The sequence below is a fragment of the Symphalangus syndactylus genome, chromosome 8 (assembly GCF_028878055.3).
Source record: "Symphalangus syndactylus isolate Jambi chromosome 8, NHGRI_mSymSyn1-v2.1_pri, whole genome shotgun sequence".
Taxonomy (NCBI): Eukaryota; Metazoa; Chordata; class Mammalia; order Primates; family Hylobatidae; genus Symphalangus; species Symphalangus syndactylus.
The window spans coordinates 137962347-137979697 of record NC_072430.2 but is presented as its reverse complement, the minus strand read 5'-3'; the positions used below and the strand labels follow the sequence as shown (position 1 = coordinate 137979697).

Sequence of the window (17351 nt, the reverse complement as noted above, 5' to 3'; positions counted from 1 at the left end):
CACCTTACCCTCATCAACCCCATACCAAGGGTGCTCCCAAGATCCCCATTTTCCAGATGGGAAGTGTGCCCACAGTCACGTGGCTGCACACTATCTGACGGCAGAGCCCATTCATGCCGGCAGCACACCTTCCATCCTGTGCCTAGCCAGGACAAGGTGGGGTGTGGCCAGCATCAGGACCATTCTAAGGCTGTCCTGAGACAGCTGGAAGTCTGAACTGCCCCTCTGGGAAAGGACTTCCTTTCCCTAATCAAGTTTCCCTGGATAGGTAAAAGCAGCTGTCCCCTATCCTGCCTCCAGTGTCTACAGGAAGCTCTTTACAGAAATCTGCCAGAGCCCAAGGTGGCCCACATCCTACCATCTGGGTCCTGGTGGAACCTCTCTTAATGAGCATAATTTGGGCATTGAAAAAAGCAGAAACAGTATTGTAAAGATGGCTGGAATAGGAAGAGGGCCCTTGGGGTTGGGCTCAGAGGATGGACTTTTCGTGTTTGTGCAGAGCTTGCCAAAGGACTATGCCAAGGCCCTGGGGCCACTCCCCAGAGCTTCAGGATGTGGGTTTGGATGGTGGGGAGCAGCTTAGGAGTCAGGTCTGAAATGGTTCCGTGGAAGCCTGCCCACCAAAGCCCCATAAGCCACAGGGCTCTGGGACGATGGCTCCCGCTCTGCAGCTTTCTGAGTGGCCTCTAGCCTGAGACTTGTCAGCATGGTCCAGTCCAGTTCCCAGGCTCCTCCAGCTTTTGGGGGACTTCGGGATGCTTTCCAGTTTCCTGGGAATCTTTGACCCAAAATGCACCCAACACTTTGAAAGTGGACCAGGTGATGGAATACATATTAGGGGAAAACTCAGCCAGGACCCTTTGCTCCGATGCTGCTGAGCACATGCGGAAAGGTGAACCAGGGCCAAGACCCCCCAGGGCACAGGGATGTGCGAGGATCCCCTAAAGGCAGAACAGAGTCCAGGCTTGGCAGAAAGAAGGCAATGAGTAGCAGTTCTTTCCTGTCTCCCTCCCTTGTAGACCTAAAGGTTGAATCTGTTTTGAGTAACAGTAAGTTTCTCCTAAAGTTGCCTTTTAAATATTCCTGTATAGGCCAGGTGTGGTGGCTCACGCCTGTAATTCCAGCACTTTGGGAGGCTGAGGCGGGCAGGTCACCTGAGGTCAGGAGTTTGAGACCAGCCTGGCCAACAGGTGAAACCCTGTCTCTACTAAAAATACAAAATCAGCCAGGCACGGTGGCTCACGCCTGTAATCCCAGCACTTTGGGAGGCCGAGGTGGGCAGATCACCTGAGATCAGGAGTTCGAGACCAGCCTGGCTAACATGGTGAAACCCCATTTCTACTAAAAATACAAAAAATTAGCCAGGGGTGGTGACGTGCGCCTGTAATCCCAGCTACTCAGGAGGCTGAGGCAGGAGAATAACTTGAACCCGGGAGGCAGAGGTTGCAGTGAGCCAAGATCGTGCCATTGCACTCCAGCTTGGGTAACAAGAGCAAAACTGTCTCAAAAAAAAAAAAAAAAATACAAAATCAGCCGGGTGTGGTGGTGGGCACCTATAATCCCAGCTACTTGGGAGACTGAGTCAGGAGAATGGCTTGAACCTGGGAGGTGGAGGTTGTAGTGAGCCAAGATCTCACCACTGCACTCCAGCCTGGGCAACAGAATGAGACTCCATCTCAAAAAAATATATCTATTACCTTATATTATCTTAAGGAATCAGTTTGTCTTTCATCACTCCCCTACCCTAACCTTCCTCTAACCCTGCTAAAATTTTTTACATACAACGGTGCTTAGAACATGCCATCAAGGCAAAGAGTTACGACCTGGTCGAGCTATCCTCTCAGGGGCTGGAGGTGGGGGATCAGCACCCCCCACCCCAAGCCATGTATTAAATGAATCTATTTGACTTTGTGGCACACAGCAAAGCTGGGCAGGTCTCTCAGGCCAGCATAAAGGAATCATGGCAGGATTCTCATTTGTTTTTGATTCTAACAAAGAGGAAAAGTCATTCACAACAACCGGCTAAGAATGGATATATTCTAATCCAGTTGTCACTGATAAAAGATTTCAATTTGAGATCAAAAGATAGAGAATCCTAGCCTGGGCTGACAGTTCATTTGACCATCTTCTGGGAGGCGGAAATAGTATCAAATTCCTAACAATTCATTCCAAGGATAAATAGAAAAAGCCAGCTGATCCTGTGGTAACATTTCTGTCTTTATTTCTCTCCTCTGCATCATTCTTTGGCTTGGATTAATCCTCAGAACTCCTGTAAGATGGGCACAGAGGGGCGTGGTAGATGCAGAGCTAAGATGCTACCTTTCTGTACAGCCCGCGAAAGGAGAAAGAGGAAGGAAGTGGAAGGCTGGCGAGCTAGCTGAACATTCTAGTTCCTTCTTCAGCAATAAACGGCGAGAAACTTGACACAGAAGGCTGAGACGCCCGGGAAACGGAAACCCCACCAGCTACTCACTGCGCTTCCTCCATAGCCACAGGCTTGACGTAATAATCACTCGAGTAGAGAACCACATTGGCCACCTGTTCCACTGCAAGGGTAAGACGGGAGTCAGGTGGTCAGCACTGGTCCCCCCACACATGCACGTTCCCTGCGGCCTCCCAGAGTACACACTGGTCTCTCCTCTCTGATGATGGTTTCCCTCCACTTCCCAGGCTAGGCTTTCTCAGCCCTCAGCTTCAAGGTTTTGAAGTCCTGTCTCCAGGCCATTTCTGGTCACCCATAACCTGCTCTGTATCAACTCCCACCCACGGCCCAGTGCCCTAAAGCTGCACCTCCTGGGAGATCCCTCCTTTCCCATGCTCAGCCCCATCTAACATCCTCCATCTTACTTCATGAACATTGTCCTTCCTGGCCTCCAAGAGACTAGCTAGAGGCAGCACAGGACTGGCTGGTGGGTGGAACATGGTGCATAGGAAGGTGGACCTGGAGCCAGGCTGTTTGGGTGTCAGTCTTGGCTGAGCCACTAACTGTGGGGTGAATTATTTAGCTATTCTAAGCTTCAGTTTCCCCATCAGTAAAATAGGGGTAATAATTGCATCTAACTCATAGGGACATTGTGATGATTAAAAAGATGACTTTTAATCACCTTTAAAATTAAGTTTGAGGATTTTTTTAAAAATAAAGGCAGGGTCTCCATATATTGCCCAGGCTGGGCTTGAACTCCTGGGCTCAAGGGATCCTCCCACCTCGGCCTCCCAAAGTGCTGGGATTACAGGCGTGAGCCACTGCACCCGGCCAAAGTTTGAGGATAAAGAAACAATTTGTGCAAGGCATGCAGCACAGTGCCCAGCCTATAGAAAGCAATTAATATTTTGTTTTAAAAGCGTTAACAGCTATCTGGGTGCAGTGGCTCACGCTGGTAATCCCAGCACTTTGGGAGGCTGAGGCGGATGGATCACCTGAGGTCAGGGGTTTGAGACCAGCCTGGCCAACATGACGAAACCCCCGTCTCTACCAAAAATACAAAATTAGCCAGGCAAAATTGGTGCACGCCTGTAATCCCAGCTACTTGGGAGGCTGAGGCAGGAGAATGGTTTGAACCCAGGAGGTGGAGGTTGCAGTGAGCCGAGATCACACCACTGCACTCCAGACTGGGTGACAGAGGGAGACTCTGTGAAAGGAAGGAAGGAAGGAAGGAAGGAAGGAAGGAAGGAAGGAAGGAAGGAAAGAAAAGTCTAGAATTTCTTAGTCTGCATGCATCAGGATTCCTGACCCTCATCTGTGATGACTCACAGGGAAAAGTGGTATATGACACCTAGGGCCACTGCTCACCCTGGCTTGCCCAGAATAGCCCATTTTAGGACTGGAAGTTCCACATCCGCAGTCCTGGGCCCTGGGACAGTCACCCCAAGATGTATAAGTCTAACTTTGTCTTGGTCATCGAATGTTTGAGTTAAAAACTGAACTTAGAGGTTACCTTCACAGGTCATTCCATAATGTCTTTCTCATGAAAGTGCCACATAAGACCATCATATAAGACCCCCTGTGCTTTGATGCCCTTTGAGCTTAGTTAATGTGTGGGAACAGCAGGCAGAAGGTGCCTCCCCTGTAGGATATGGGAAGGTCAGCCATGACATGATGACCATTTGAGCCGAGACAGTCACACTTCACCATTTACAAAGTGCTTCCACGTGGGACCTCTCCTTAGAGCCACACAAAGCCTGGGAAGGTAGACAAGGAGCCCCTGCTGCGGATGCCAGCTGGGATCACAGAGCCCACAGCCTGAGTCCACAAACTAGGCCTCACCCATGACAATGTGCTGCACCTGTCAACAACGATGAGCACTGTGGGGCCCCTCCAGGAAGGCATAACCATGGAAAGAGATCAGTTGTCAGGAATTTTGTTCCAAGACAAAAGCCAGCCGTAAGTGGGCAGGAAGTTGAATGAGATGAGCTGTAAGGCCTTTCTCCCTCCACAGTCCTGCTGCCTATGACAGCACAGACAAGTAGCCAGTTCCAAGGACCCAGAAGGGCCTTATCAGACCAGAGAAGTGACCCCTCAGGAAACAGGATCAGAAATTCTAGAAGACTCTGCCCTCTACTTTTGAGAAGAAAGTCCTACCGAATGCTTTAATCTTCTTCACGGTCTTCTCTGTGTTATTGGTGACAGTCACGGTCACAGGGATGGGCTCCCCATGGAAATAGATCTAGAAAAGTCAGCAGATAGGTCAGAAGAAGAGAACAGATGTGGTGGTGTCTTTAATCTCACAGCTTTCTAGATTCATCTCAATCCCTTTCACTGGAATAAAAGCAGCAGAATTTAAGGAAGATGAAGTGATAGCAATACGTTTCTTCTAAGGAAGGGCCTGAAACACATTCCACCCATCTGTGGGAAGCTGGGGAGGGGAATGGAGGAGGCCGGGGGTCAGGAGGTTATGGGGGCAGGATGAGTGAAGTGAAAGGAAACCACTGGGAAAGCCAAGTGCTGGCATCCCGCCCAGCAGAGCCTGTGTAGCCCAGCCCCTGGGCACACCCACACACGTGTACACACACACGGTGCACACACGGCTGACTGCTGACCAGAGGAACCAGAGCCAGCCTCGGCCAGCAGCTCTCACCTTTTCCCACCATGACACCCCTAAGAGATGACATCACAGGTGACACCGCCATCCCACATGGTTTCTGCGAAACTTAAATTTCCCAGGAAGTGAAGAATTTGGGATACCAGCTATTGATGCTCCATGGGTGAACAAGGCCCATGGAGGTGGAGAGGGCAAGGACAGCTCGGGGGCAGGTATGTGAAAAGCAGCGCCCCTTCCTTCCCCAGTCCCTCAGGACAGCCAGTGGGTGGAACGCAAGCCAGTTCCATCCTCCTCTAAGGACCATGCTGACCAGCTCCAGGCTGTGAAAACAGGCCAGTCACTTACGCATGTTGGTGCTTTATCCTAGAAACAAGCTTCCTTGCAAGGCACCTTGCAAGGCTGGTGAAGAGAGGGCTGTGGGGCCTGCCCCTAGGCCTGCTGCCCTGTGGGTAGTAGTGATGGTAGGTGGTTACCTCTTTGTTGAGAGAGACCGCAAGGTGCAGGGGCTTGTCAGACATGAAGAACTGCCAGGCCGCCTCAGCTCGGGGCTGGGGACCCATCTCAAGTGGCGCATGCTGTACTTTGCGGATCAGTAATCGCACAGAGCTCCTGCGGGGAACAGCCACAGACAAGCCAGGGATTGGCACCCAGGCCACTTCAAGGGGGCCTCTGTTCTCTCCCCACCGTCACACGGAGATTCTCCAGGAACGCTCCCCACGGAGACAGGGTGGATGGGAAGAGGGCAAGGACACTGGTCAGAGCCTGAGGTAGCCCTGACAGTGGAAGAGCCTGGGGGTCTGGTTTCTGGTCCCTTCCCTGTGGGGGAAGCTGCGGGGCCAGGCAATATCCCGAGGGCCAAGCTTAGCCCCTTAGGCTCCATGGATTCCCAGATCTGCCTCCTCTCAGCGAGGCTGAGGTGTGAGGGCATCAAGGGCCTCATGGAATAGCTGCCATATACATGCTAGCTCCATCACTGCAGCTCACTATCCTGCGCCTCCAGGGATGTGTACATGGGGCATCAGGAGACAGTGCGACGGGCCAGGCGGGAATCTTGTTTAGGTAAAAAAAGAAAACAGCACAGGGGGTGGGAGAATGGGAGGGATGGAGCAGTAGGCCTAATGGTTGTAGAGTTCCTGCTCAGGCAATGGGAAAGTTTTGGGTATAGACAGCGGTGACGGCTACACAACATTCAGAATGTACTTAAGCCATTGAATGGTACATTTGAAAGTGGTTAAAATGGGCCGGGCACAGTGGCTCACGCCTGTAATCCCAGCACTTTGGGAGGCCAAGGCGGGCGGATCACTTGAGGTCAGGAGTTCGAGACCAGCCTGGACAACATGATGAAACCCCGTCTCTACTAAAAATACAAAAAAAATTAGCCAGGCATGGTGGCACATGCCTGTAATCCCAGCTACTCAGGAGGCTGAGGCAGGAGAAATGCTTGAACCTGGGAGGCGGAGGTTGCAGTGAGCCGAGGTCACATTACACTCCAGCCTGGGCAACAGAGCAAGGCTCCACTTCAAAAAATAAAAGAAAAAAAGGCCGGGCGCGGTGGCTCAAGCCTGTAATCCCAGCACTTTGGGAGGCCGAGGCGGGTGGATCATGAGGTCAGGAGATCGAGACCATCCTGGCTAACACGGTGAAACCCCGTCTCTACTAAAAATACAAAAAAAAAAAGTAGCTGCGTGAGTTGGCGGGAGCCTGTAGTCCCAGCTACTCGGGAGGCTGAGGCAGGAGAATGGCGTGAACCCGGGAGGTGGAGGTTGCAGTGAGCCGAGATCGCGCCACTGCACTCCAGCCTGGGGGACAGAGCAAGACTCCCGTCTCAAAAAAAAAAAAAAGAAAAAAAAGAAAAAAAGAAAAAAAAGTGGTTAAAATGGCAAACTTCATGTTGTGTACATTTTACCACAAAAAACAAACAAACAAACAACAACAACAACAAAACCTAAACAAAGGGGAAACCCGGGAGCTTTTCGGGGCTTATGTGAGCCCTGGAGGTTGCTAACGGCCCTGTCATTTTCTTGTTTTTTTTTTTTTTTTTTTTCCCAAAAAATGATCAACCTTTGACCTCCATCCCACATGCAGATGGTACCCCAGCCATGCCAGCCCTATGGGAAGAGGTCTGTCCCACAGAGACAAGGTGGAGGCTGTCTCTTCTCTCCACCCACACCACAGACCCCTCACCTATTCCGCAACCACACTCTTACTTCTTGGGGATTTTGTCCTCTTCGGCATCAGTGCTGTCTGTGGCGAATGCTTTGACCTCAAAGTCAACCCCACAGGACTGTTGGGGAGAGAGAGCAGACAGGCAGCGATCAGTGACTCCCTCCCTGGGTGCCAGGCCAGAGGGCCACACCTCACACAGGGCACATGATGTGGCACTATCTCTTTTTGTCTTGGCCATGTCCTATTCGGGATTGCACCATTTAGGGATTTGGAAGCATACTAACAGTAAAACAATGACAGTAGCGCGAGGAGTGTGCCATAGGCCCAAAGCCCCCAGAGGGAGGGGATCCGCCTGCCCCATGAGCCCTCCTGCTGCTGTGGAGAGTCACTCGCATCCTGGCTGTCCTTGCCTCCCACCACCTTGCACACTTATGTGTCCCCAACTGTGATCCCATGCATGTTACTGACTTCCACTGCCTACAGCAGGGGCCAGAGGTACAGGCACTCACGGGACCAGTGCTGGGGTCCAGGAATGCCCTGATAGGGTATGGAAACCCTGACCCCCATGGTCACCTGCTGTTCAGCGGCAGCCTCATGTGGCCAGGCAGCAAGGCACCCAGTGCTGGCAGCTCGATTTTTTTTTTTTTTTTGGAGACAGAGTCTCACTCCGTTGCCCAGGCTGGAGTGCAGTGGCATGATCTTGGCTCACCACAACTTCCGCCTCCCGGGTTCAAGCGATTCTCTTGCCTCAGCCTCCTGAGTAGCTGGGATTAGAGGCGTGCACCACCACACCCGGCTGATTTTTGTATTTTTAGTAGAGTTGGGGTTTCACTATGTTGGCCAGGCTGGTCTTAAACTCCTGACCTCGTGATCCACCTGCCTTGGCCTCCCAAAGTGCTGGGATTATAGGCGTGAGCCATCGCTCCCAGCCAGCTCGATTTTTAAAAAAGAAACTCCACATGGAATTTGGAGTGAAATCTCCTAGTTTTTAAATTAAATAAAAAGACTTTCAAGCATTGTGTGGGTTGAATGAACGCATCTGCCAGTGACCTTCACCCAATTCCCAGTGTGTGAAGCCCCTGGCCCCCAGTGCAAGCCCTTTGTAATCTCCCTCATCTCTGCATGTTCACAGGCATTGGGGAGCCAGAGGAGGGCACCGGCCTGCCCTCCACCACTGCCTGGAGGGGAAAGTAGAGCTGGCAAAAATTACAGGAAGCCAGCTCTGTCCATGGTGACATATGAGGCACGGATTTATCGGTTCTGCAACCAGGGAATCACAGCAGTACTAAACTCTAGGTGGAAAATAAACATGCATCCTTCCCTGCCATCAGCCGGCCATTGTTCAGCCACACCAACGCCTGTTCTGCTCGCCCACCTCGGCTCCTCAGCTGTCAAGGCCCCAGGCCCCCAGGCATTCAGGCACTTCTCTCAAGCTCCCTGGGCTCAGGGTGCATCCCCTTTCCTGAAGCCCTGCAGCTGTGCTAAGACCTGCTCCCCTCCTAGAACAGGAAAGAGGTGGTGCTTTGTTGGGCCTGTACAGTGTTGTAAAAATCAGGAAAGGTCACTTAAAAATCTGAATTTGGGGTCTCTCTTATAGAGCACTATAAGATCTAACACAACCAATTACATTCCCCATTGTTCTGTGCCCCCTTCTTCTGTAATCACCTCATCTTCCCCCATCTTGGCTGCGCACACCCTACCCTGTTTTCCTGGACCAGTAGCTTCGAGTTGTTCTGAAAACTGGATTTGTAACACAGCCCGGTAAACAGACACAAACATGTGCAACAACTCTCCTGACACCATATTCAGCTTCGCCATGTGTGACATACTCTGAGGTTTTCCAATCCATTCCATTTTGTTCTATTCTATTCTTTTTTTTTTTTTTTTTAGATGGAGTCTTGCTCTGTTGCTCAGGCTGGAGTGTAGTGGTGCAATCTCAGCTCACTGCAACCTCCGCCTCCCGAGTTTGAGTGATTCTCCCACCTCAGCCTCCCGAGTAGCGCACCACCATGCCTAGCTAATTTTTTTTTTTTTTTTTTTTTTTGAGACAGAGCCTTGCTCTGATGCCCAGGCTGGAATGCAGTGGCACAATCTCGGCTCACTGCAACCTCTGCTTCCCAGGTTCAAGCAATTGTCTGGGATTACAGGCACCCGCCACTATGCCTGGCTAATTTTTGTATTTTTAGTAGAGATGGGTTTTCGCCATGTTGGCCAGGCTGGTCTCAAACTCCTGACCACAGGTGATCTGCCCGCCTCGGCCTCCCAAAGCGCTGGGATTACAGGTGTAAGCCACCACGCCCAGCCTGTTCTATTCTATTCCATTCCGTTCCATTCCATTCTGTTTTTTAAAAATGCCATTTTGGATCCACTACATTGATTTCACAAACCACTAACGGGTCAGATGCCCCACAACAAAAACACTGCCCTTGTCATCACCTATCACTGCCCATCCCAGAATCCAGTTACAGAACCTGCCACTCTGTGAATCCCAGATCCAGTGGCTTATGGGGCCTGAACCCATGGGTCCTGGCACCTCCCTCTCCTCCTGTCCCCACCGCCTCCTTCCATGCTGGGGCCCCGTCCACCTGGCTCACTCCTCTCTCACACACCCTCAGTCCCCACAGCACATGCTTGGCCAATTCAACTCCGTTCTCAACTCTGTGGCCATAGTGACCGTTTGGAAAGTCAGCGCCTGTCATTCACAGCCTGCCAATGGCTCCCATCTCATTCAGGCAAAAACGCAAGTCTCTACAACATCGACAAGGTCCTTCATTATCTGGCCACACCAACCCTTCCACTCTAACCTCAGCTTCCCACTTTTGTTTGTTTGTTTTTGAGACAGGGTCTTACTCTATCACCCAGGCTAGAGCGCAGCGCAGTGGCATGATCACAGCTCACTGCAGCCTCTGCTTCCAGGGCTTAAGTGATCCTCCTACCTCAGCCTCCCAAGTAGCTGGGACTACAGGCATGTGCCACCAATCCTGGCTAATATTTGTATTTTTTGTAGAGATGGGGTCTCGCCACGTTGCCCAGGCTAGTCTTGAACTCCTGGGTTGATCCGCCCACCTCAGCCTCCCAAAGTGCTGGGATGACAGGCCTGAGCCACTGCACTTGGCCTCCCTTTCATCCCTTGCTCCTCTCACTCAGCAGGCAGCCTCCTCGCTGCCCCCGGAACACACCAGGTGAGGTGCGCCCTCTACCTGGAAGGCTCTCCCCTGGGAGAGTGTGGCTTTCTCCTTTGCCTCATTAGAGGCTGGCTTTAAACACCCTCAACACACATCCCACCAGATACTCCCCTTGTCTCTCACAAGCCTCCTGTCCTCCACAGCATCTGTGGCCACCTGGCATGCCGTGCAGTTCCCTGTTATTTGGGTTTACCTGGTTCTCTTGGTTAATGTGTGAGACTCATGGGAGTCGGGACTCTGTGATTTTGTTCACAAGGATGTTCATGGTTAATAACTGCTGAAGATGAGTGATGGGTTCATGGAGGATCTTTATACTGGTCTCTCTAATTTTGGGTATGTTTGAAATTTTCCATGATAAAAAGCTATCTTTAAAAGTCTAATGGGCCAGACGCGGTGGCTCACGCCTGTAATCCCAGGACTTTGGGAGGCCAAAGCAGGCAGATCACCTGAGGTCGGGAGCTCGAGACCAGCCTGACCAACATGGAGAAAACCCGTCTCTACTAAAAATATAAAATTAGCCAGGCATGGTGACCCATGCTTGTAATCCCAGCTACTTGGGAGGCTGAGGCAGAAGAATCGCTTGAACCCGTGAGGCAGAAGTTGTGGTGAGCCGAGATCGTGCCATTGCACTCCAGCCTGGGCAACAAGAGTGAAACTCCATCTAAAAAAAACAAAACAAAACAAAAAAGTCTATTGAAGGAGCCAGTGCGGTGGCTCACACCTGTAATCCCAGCGCTTTGGGAGGCCAAGGCAGGCAGATCACTTGAGCTCAGGAGTTTAAGACCAGCCTGGACAACGTGGTGAAACCCCGCCTCCACACAAAATACAAAAATTAGCTGGGCATGGTGGCACACACCTGTAGTCCCAGCTACTCAGGATGCTGAGGCTAGAGAATCGCTTGAGCGCAGAAAGCAGAGGTTGCAGTGAGCCAAGATCGTGCCACTGCACCCCAGCATGAGTGACAGAGTAAAACCGTTTCAAAAAAGAAAAAAGTCTATTGAAGGAATGAACAAATCCATAAAACCATGGCATTCCTTCTTGAACTAACCTTCCCTGAATCTTGCGGAGCTGGCTGCAACATCACTGAACAGGGCAAGTAGTCAGGAAACTGTGGAAAGAAACAAATAAAAATTCATTTATTTCAGAAGGGGCTGTTCCATAGGTAATATATAACCATGTAAAAATTAGAAAATAAAGACGATAAGCAAGAAAAAAGAAAAAACACATTCACCTATACTCCTGACACCCAAATACATGTTGCTAACATAACCTTCCCAAAATTTCCTGCCTGTACACATAAATATGTATGTTTTGTTTTGAGATGGAGTCTTGCTCTGTCGCCCAGGCTGGAGTGCAGTGGAGTAGCTGGGATTACAGGCACACACCACCACGCCCAGCTAATTTTTGTATTTTTGCTAGAGATGGGGTTTCACCATGTTGCCCAGGCTGGTCTCAAACTCCTGATCTTAAGTAATCCACCCACCTTGGCCTCTCAAAGTGCTGGGATTATAGGTGTGAGCCACTGCACCTGGCCACGCCTAAAAATGTATATGTGAGAAGACGTTTTACAGAAATGGGACAAAGTGATCATGTTCTGTAGTCTGTTTACTCACTTCATTAATTCTAGCCCTTTTCAGAAAGCATTGTGACCATTTTCCCACATCATAAAATACAGTTCTGAATCCTCCTTTTTAGGGCTCTATAATATACATTTGACGTAGCCAGTCCCCTTTGCTGGCTACTGAAGTGGTCTTTACTCTTTTTTATAAACAATGCTGTAATAAATATAAACAATGCTGTAATAAATCAGTTTTAGCCAATTAATTCCATAAGCTGAACTGCTAGAAAAAGCACTTTTTTTTTTTTTTTTTTTTTTTCGGAGAGATACTCTCGCTCTGTCGCCCAGGCTGGAGTGCAGTGGCACGATCTCGGCTCACTGCAAGCTCTGCCTTCCGGGTTCACACCATTCTCCTGCCTCAGCCTCCTGAGTAGCTGGAACTACAGGTGCCCACCACCACGCCTGGCTAACTTTTTTTTTTTTTTTTTTCTGTATTTTTAGTAGAGACAGGGTTTCACCATGTTAGCCAGGATGGTCTCAATCTCCTGACCTCGGAGAAGCACATTTTTTAAGGCTTTCAATACATGTTGACATATTGTCTCTAAAAGGTTATGTCACTTCAAACTCCCAGCACAGGTACATGGGAGCACCCAGGACCTTATAACTTTTTTGTAAACGTGATTTTGTAAAACAATTGTGATAAACATAGAATAACATCAAATTTACCATTTAAGCTCTTTTAACTGTACGGTTCATTGGCATGAAGTACATTCACACTATTCTGCAGTCATCACCACTATCTAACACCAGAACATTCTTCATCATCCCAGTCTGAAGCTCTGTTCCCATTAAACCCCCACTCCCCATCCTGCAACCCCCCAGCCTGTGGGAAACTCTATTCTGTCTCTGTCTGTATGAGTCTGATTACTCCAGGTATCTCCTGTAAGTGAAACCATGTAGTATTTGTCTTTTTGTGTCTGGGTCCTTTCATTTAGTATAATGTATTCAAGATTCATCCATGGCGTAGCACAGAACATAATTTCATTCCTTTTTAAGGCTGAACCATGTAACTTTGGAAGTGTATATGCTCTTAAGACAAATACACACGCTCGTAAAGCAGATGGTAGCTTCCCCCAGTTGAGCTCACGCCCAAGACTTCAGAGAGTTTGCACGCTGGCACTGTTGGTAGCCAGGTCTCAATGGATGACAGACGGGCCCCTAGAGAGATGAAGATATCTCCTGTGATCCCCCAAGCTGTGGGCAAGGAAAAGGTGACATCTTACTTCACCAAGCTCTCCTGTCCTGTAGGGAACCCCTTCCTGCTTAGAACTCCCCAGGGCCAAGGGGCACTTCTGTGAGCTTTCTTTTTCGAGCTTAGCAAGCAAAGGAATAACACGTGCTCATGTAATTAGGGGGTCGGGTCAAGGGAAATATGTAAACGGTAGGTTGAAAGGGTGTCTTCAAAGGCTAAGAGGCTATTTTCAATGACTTAAAAAAAGACAATCACAGACCATGCAATCTAGAATTTCTTTCAAGGGTGCAATTTCCAGGCCTGCAGATGTGAAGTTCTTCCTCTGTCCCCTTTCTTTTGCCCCCATCCACATGATAAGGTGCTGCGGGTGAAGGAAGCAGGGCTGGCCGGAGGAGTCACCCACCGTCAGGAGAAAGGGGTACGTGTTGCTCCCCAGCTTTTTGAGCAGGCTCTCTTGCAGTTTTGTGGGGGTGCTCGCGGCCCCCACAGGAGGATACACCTGGACCCGGGAGAAGTACAGGTCCCTGCGGAAGGTCAAGCCAATCACGTCAATGTCCTCTTGGCCATAGCGGAAGGCGCAGGTCAGAGTGACATACACTGCAAAGGAGATGAAGGCAAGGTCGGACTTGGCCCTTGGCCTGGCGCCTACCACCACTGATGGAGTGGGCAGCGAACATGGGTTTTCAACCTTTAGCATCTGGAGGGGATAGGGGCTGGGATAGGGAGAGAACCCTGCCACCCAGCTACTCTACACCGCTCTGGAGAATCAGCCCCTTCATGAGGGTTCACCGCTCTAAAGGGAGATCCTGGCATCTTCCTCCCAATTGTATCATGTTGCCAGAATGGTAAGAATCTGAAGACAGAGGACCCAGTCCCCTCCATCCTGCCCGCCCCCTTCATTCCCTAGCTCTGTGGCCTCAGAGGCTTTGAGACAGTGCTGGCTGCTCAGGTTCTAGAGGGCAGGATGTCTGGACGAATGAAGGAAGAAGGTAAGATGCAGAGGGAAACAGCGCTGGGCAGCAAAGCAGATGTGGGCCAGGGTCAATCGTGGGCTGAGCGAGGAGCCGGAAGGCTCACAGGCCACATGGGGAGGTGAAATCCAACTTGAGAAGGCTCAAGTTCCAGCCTCCTTTTCACGCTGCTCTGAAACATACTGAGCATTCTCCAAACCCCCACTTCTGAAAATTCCACTTGTTGAACAGACTTAAAGTGCGCGCCCAGTAGACCAAAAGAATTGTATGAAGTTCACTACACTTTCTAAAAAAGACACGAATCACCTATTTCTCAAATATAAAGCACATCAGAGGGGGCCCCTCCAAGTGCGTGGTAGCTGTTGGTTGAGAATTTTGCCTGTAAGCCCCAAAGGTAACTGCCCCTTGCTGCTGACTCAGAAGAAACAGTGGCCACTCACTCGCCCCTCACTCAAGGTCAGGACTAAGAAGGTGCTCAGAGACCACGTGGTTTGACAGCTGTCCTGTGCAGGGGCTTTCCCTGAGAACAGGCACCCTTCTCTGGTCAAGGACATGGGCTTTTGGGGCTCAAACCAGATGTCTCCTGGTCCAGAGAGGAGCAGGGCACCCAGAAGGAACGTGGAGAGGACAGAGGGGGCCGTTTGGGGCCCCATTTCAGCCATGCCCCTCTCGATGCTGATGGCGCCACAGCTGACATATTCCAGTGGCACATCCAGGGTTCTGAACAATTCCTTGATGTTGCCAGTAGCAACACTCAAAAAGGCATATTTAGAATGGAACTGAGTCAGTGACATTATCACAAGGATAGCTGGAATCTGTTCTAATTTGGTTTACGCAACTGTTATTAGTAACAAATTACTTACCACACACATCAAAACTGCCAGAAATCTTCAAGGGCACCGTGACACTGGTTCAGAACCATCGAAGTAAGCACCATAGTAAATTCTGGGTCTTACTCCCCCTGCCTCCCAGCAGGCATCATTTCCCCCTTTTTGGTGTTGGTTGAGAATTTTGCCCGTCAGCCCCAACGGTAACTGCCCTTCGCCACTGACTCAGAAGAAACACTGCCCACTCACTCGCCCCTCATTCATTCAAGGTCTGGTGTCCTCCTGAGTCCTAGGCACCCCAGGCACCCTCCTGAGTTTGCCCCTAGCACAGAAGTACATGATACAGGGGCAAGCACACAGGGATGGAGGCCACAGACCTGGGCTCCATCTACCGTCTACTTATCTGCCACCCTGGACAACGACTGTGCTGAGCAAGTGAGCTCTGGTGTCAACAGGACCTATGTCACATGAATTAGGTACAGGGTCAGTGGGCCTGGCACTGGTTCCATGTGCAAGAGCGCTGCCTCTGCCTTCCCGTCTCTCCTTCCACGTAAATGCCCCTTCCCAGAGCCGCCCAGAGAGCAGTCCACTCTGCCCAGAAACCAGCCTGAGACAAGGGGCTTCATCTCACCTTTCTTTCCTTTCACAAGATCAGGATCAACCAACACGACACCATCTAAGGCAAAAGAGGGAGAGAGCATTGGGGGTGGAGAAGATCAAAGAAACCAGACACCTACTTAAAAAAACTATGTATGTTTTTAATTGCACATGTAATCCATGTTTATTATAAGAAAGAAAGAAAAGTTAAGCAAAGGGAAAAAAGTCATCCAAATTCCTACTGCCTGAGAATATCTATTGTGAAGATCTTGGTGCAGATTTTTATTTTATTTTTCCAGGCCAGGTGTGGTGGCTCATGCCTGTAATCCCAGCACTTTGGGAGGCCAAGGCAGGAGGACTGCTCGAGTCTAGGAGTTCGAGAGCAGCCTGAGCAACACAGTGAGATCCTTGTCTCTACAAAAAGATTTTAAAAAAATTAGCCAGCAGCCTGGGTAACAAAATGAGAGCCTGTCTCTACAAAAAACAAGAAAAAATTAGCTGGGTGTGGTGGTGCATGCCTGTAGCCCCAACTACTCAGGAGGCTGAGGCAGGAGGATCCCTTGAGCCCGGGAAGTCAAGGCTGCAGTGAGCCATGATCATGCCACTGCACTCCAGCCTGGGCAATAGAGCCAGACCTTTTCTCAAAACATACAAAAAAGAAAAAAGAAAAAAAGTTAGCAGGGCATGGGCCAGGTATGGTGGTGAATGCCTGTGGTCCCAGCTATGTGAGAGGCTGAGGTAGGGGGATTTCTTGAATCTGGGAGGTTGAGGCTGCAGTGAGCTGTGACTGTGCCACTGCACTCCAGCCTGGGTGACAGAGACACTGTCCCACACCCCCGCCAAAAAAAATTTTTTTCCAGACATATATAACTTAATTATATGAATGCTTTTACTAAGTAAAAAAAAGATCCTATTGTATATACTGTTCAGCTAACTGCTTTCCTCACTCAATTATACATTGCAAACATCTGTTTATACTCACAGGCATACATCTATACACACACGTATATATATATATATATATATACACACACACACACACACATAGAGAAAACATGCGCTAATCATTTTAATAGCTACATATTACTCCATTGAATGGATGTACCATAAATTATTTAATCACTTCCTATTGTTAAGGCATCTAGGTTGTTTCCAGTTTTTCCCATTGTCAGTAATATTGTGATGAACATCCTTATACATACATCTTTATATCTCTCTATGACTTTTTAAAAATAAATTATAAAATTGGATTTGGCTTTTGATAACATGCTGCCAAATAACCTTCCAGAAAGTGTTTTGCCAAGGCACATTTGCATATCCAGTGTCTGAAACTGCCAGTTTTCCTACACTCTTTAAAAAACGTTTTGTGTTGAAATGATTATAGATTCACAGGAAGTTGCAAAGATAGTACAGAGACGTCCCTAGTATCCTTCATCCAGTTTCTCCCAATGGTTCCATCTGCCATAATTACAGTACAATATCAAAACTAGGAAGCTGACGTGGGACATTCTGAGAAACATTTTGGTTCTTTCCGGTTTGGAGCTACCACAAATAAAGCTGCTGTGAACAATCACGTATAGGTTTTTATAAGGACACAAGTTTTCATTTCTCTGAGATAAGTGCCCGGGATGCAACTGTTGGGTCATATGGTAAGTATATGTTTCATGTTTTAAGAAGCTGCTGCTGGGTACAGTGGCTCATGCCTGTAATCTCAGCACTTTGGGAGGGTAAGGCAGGCAGATCACTTGAGCTCAGG

General features: G+C 49.4%; 1 protein-coding gene across 5 annotated transcripts in view; it reads right to left on the bottom strand.

The window, feature by feature from the left end:
- SAG (S-antigen visual arrestin) overlaps positions 1–17351 on the bottom strand; it is a 53475-nt gene that overhangs the window by 13137 nt on the left and 22987 nt on the right. For all 5 annotated transcript variants that reach the window (XR_010122245.1, XM_063645299.1, XM_055291046.2 and 2 more), the window contains exons 4-10: positions 15630–15674; positions 13604–13797; positions 11439–11498; positions 7247–7323; positions 5513–5648; positions 4580–4664; positions 2474–2546 (exon numbers count right to left, since the gene is read on the bottom strand). Coding sequence is in view for 4 of the 5 variants with exons in the window: in XM_063645299.1 (XP_063501369.1) it covers positions 2474–2546; positions 4580–4664; positions 5513–5648; positions 7247–7323; positions 11439–11498; positions 13604–13797; positions 15630–15674 (670 nt within the window). In the remaining variant the exon portion in view is untranslated. The remainder of the gene's footprint in view (positions 1–2473; positions 2547–4579; positions 4665–5512; positions 5649–7246; positions 7324–11438; positions 11499–13603; positions 13798–15629; positions 15675–17351) is intronic.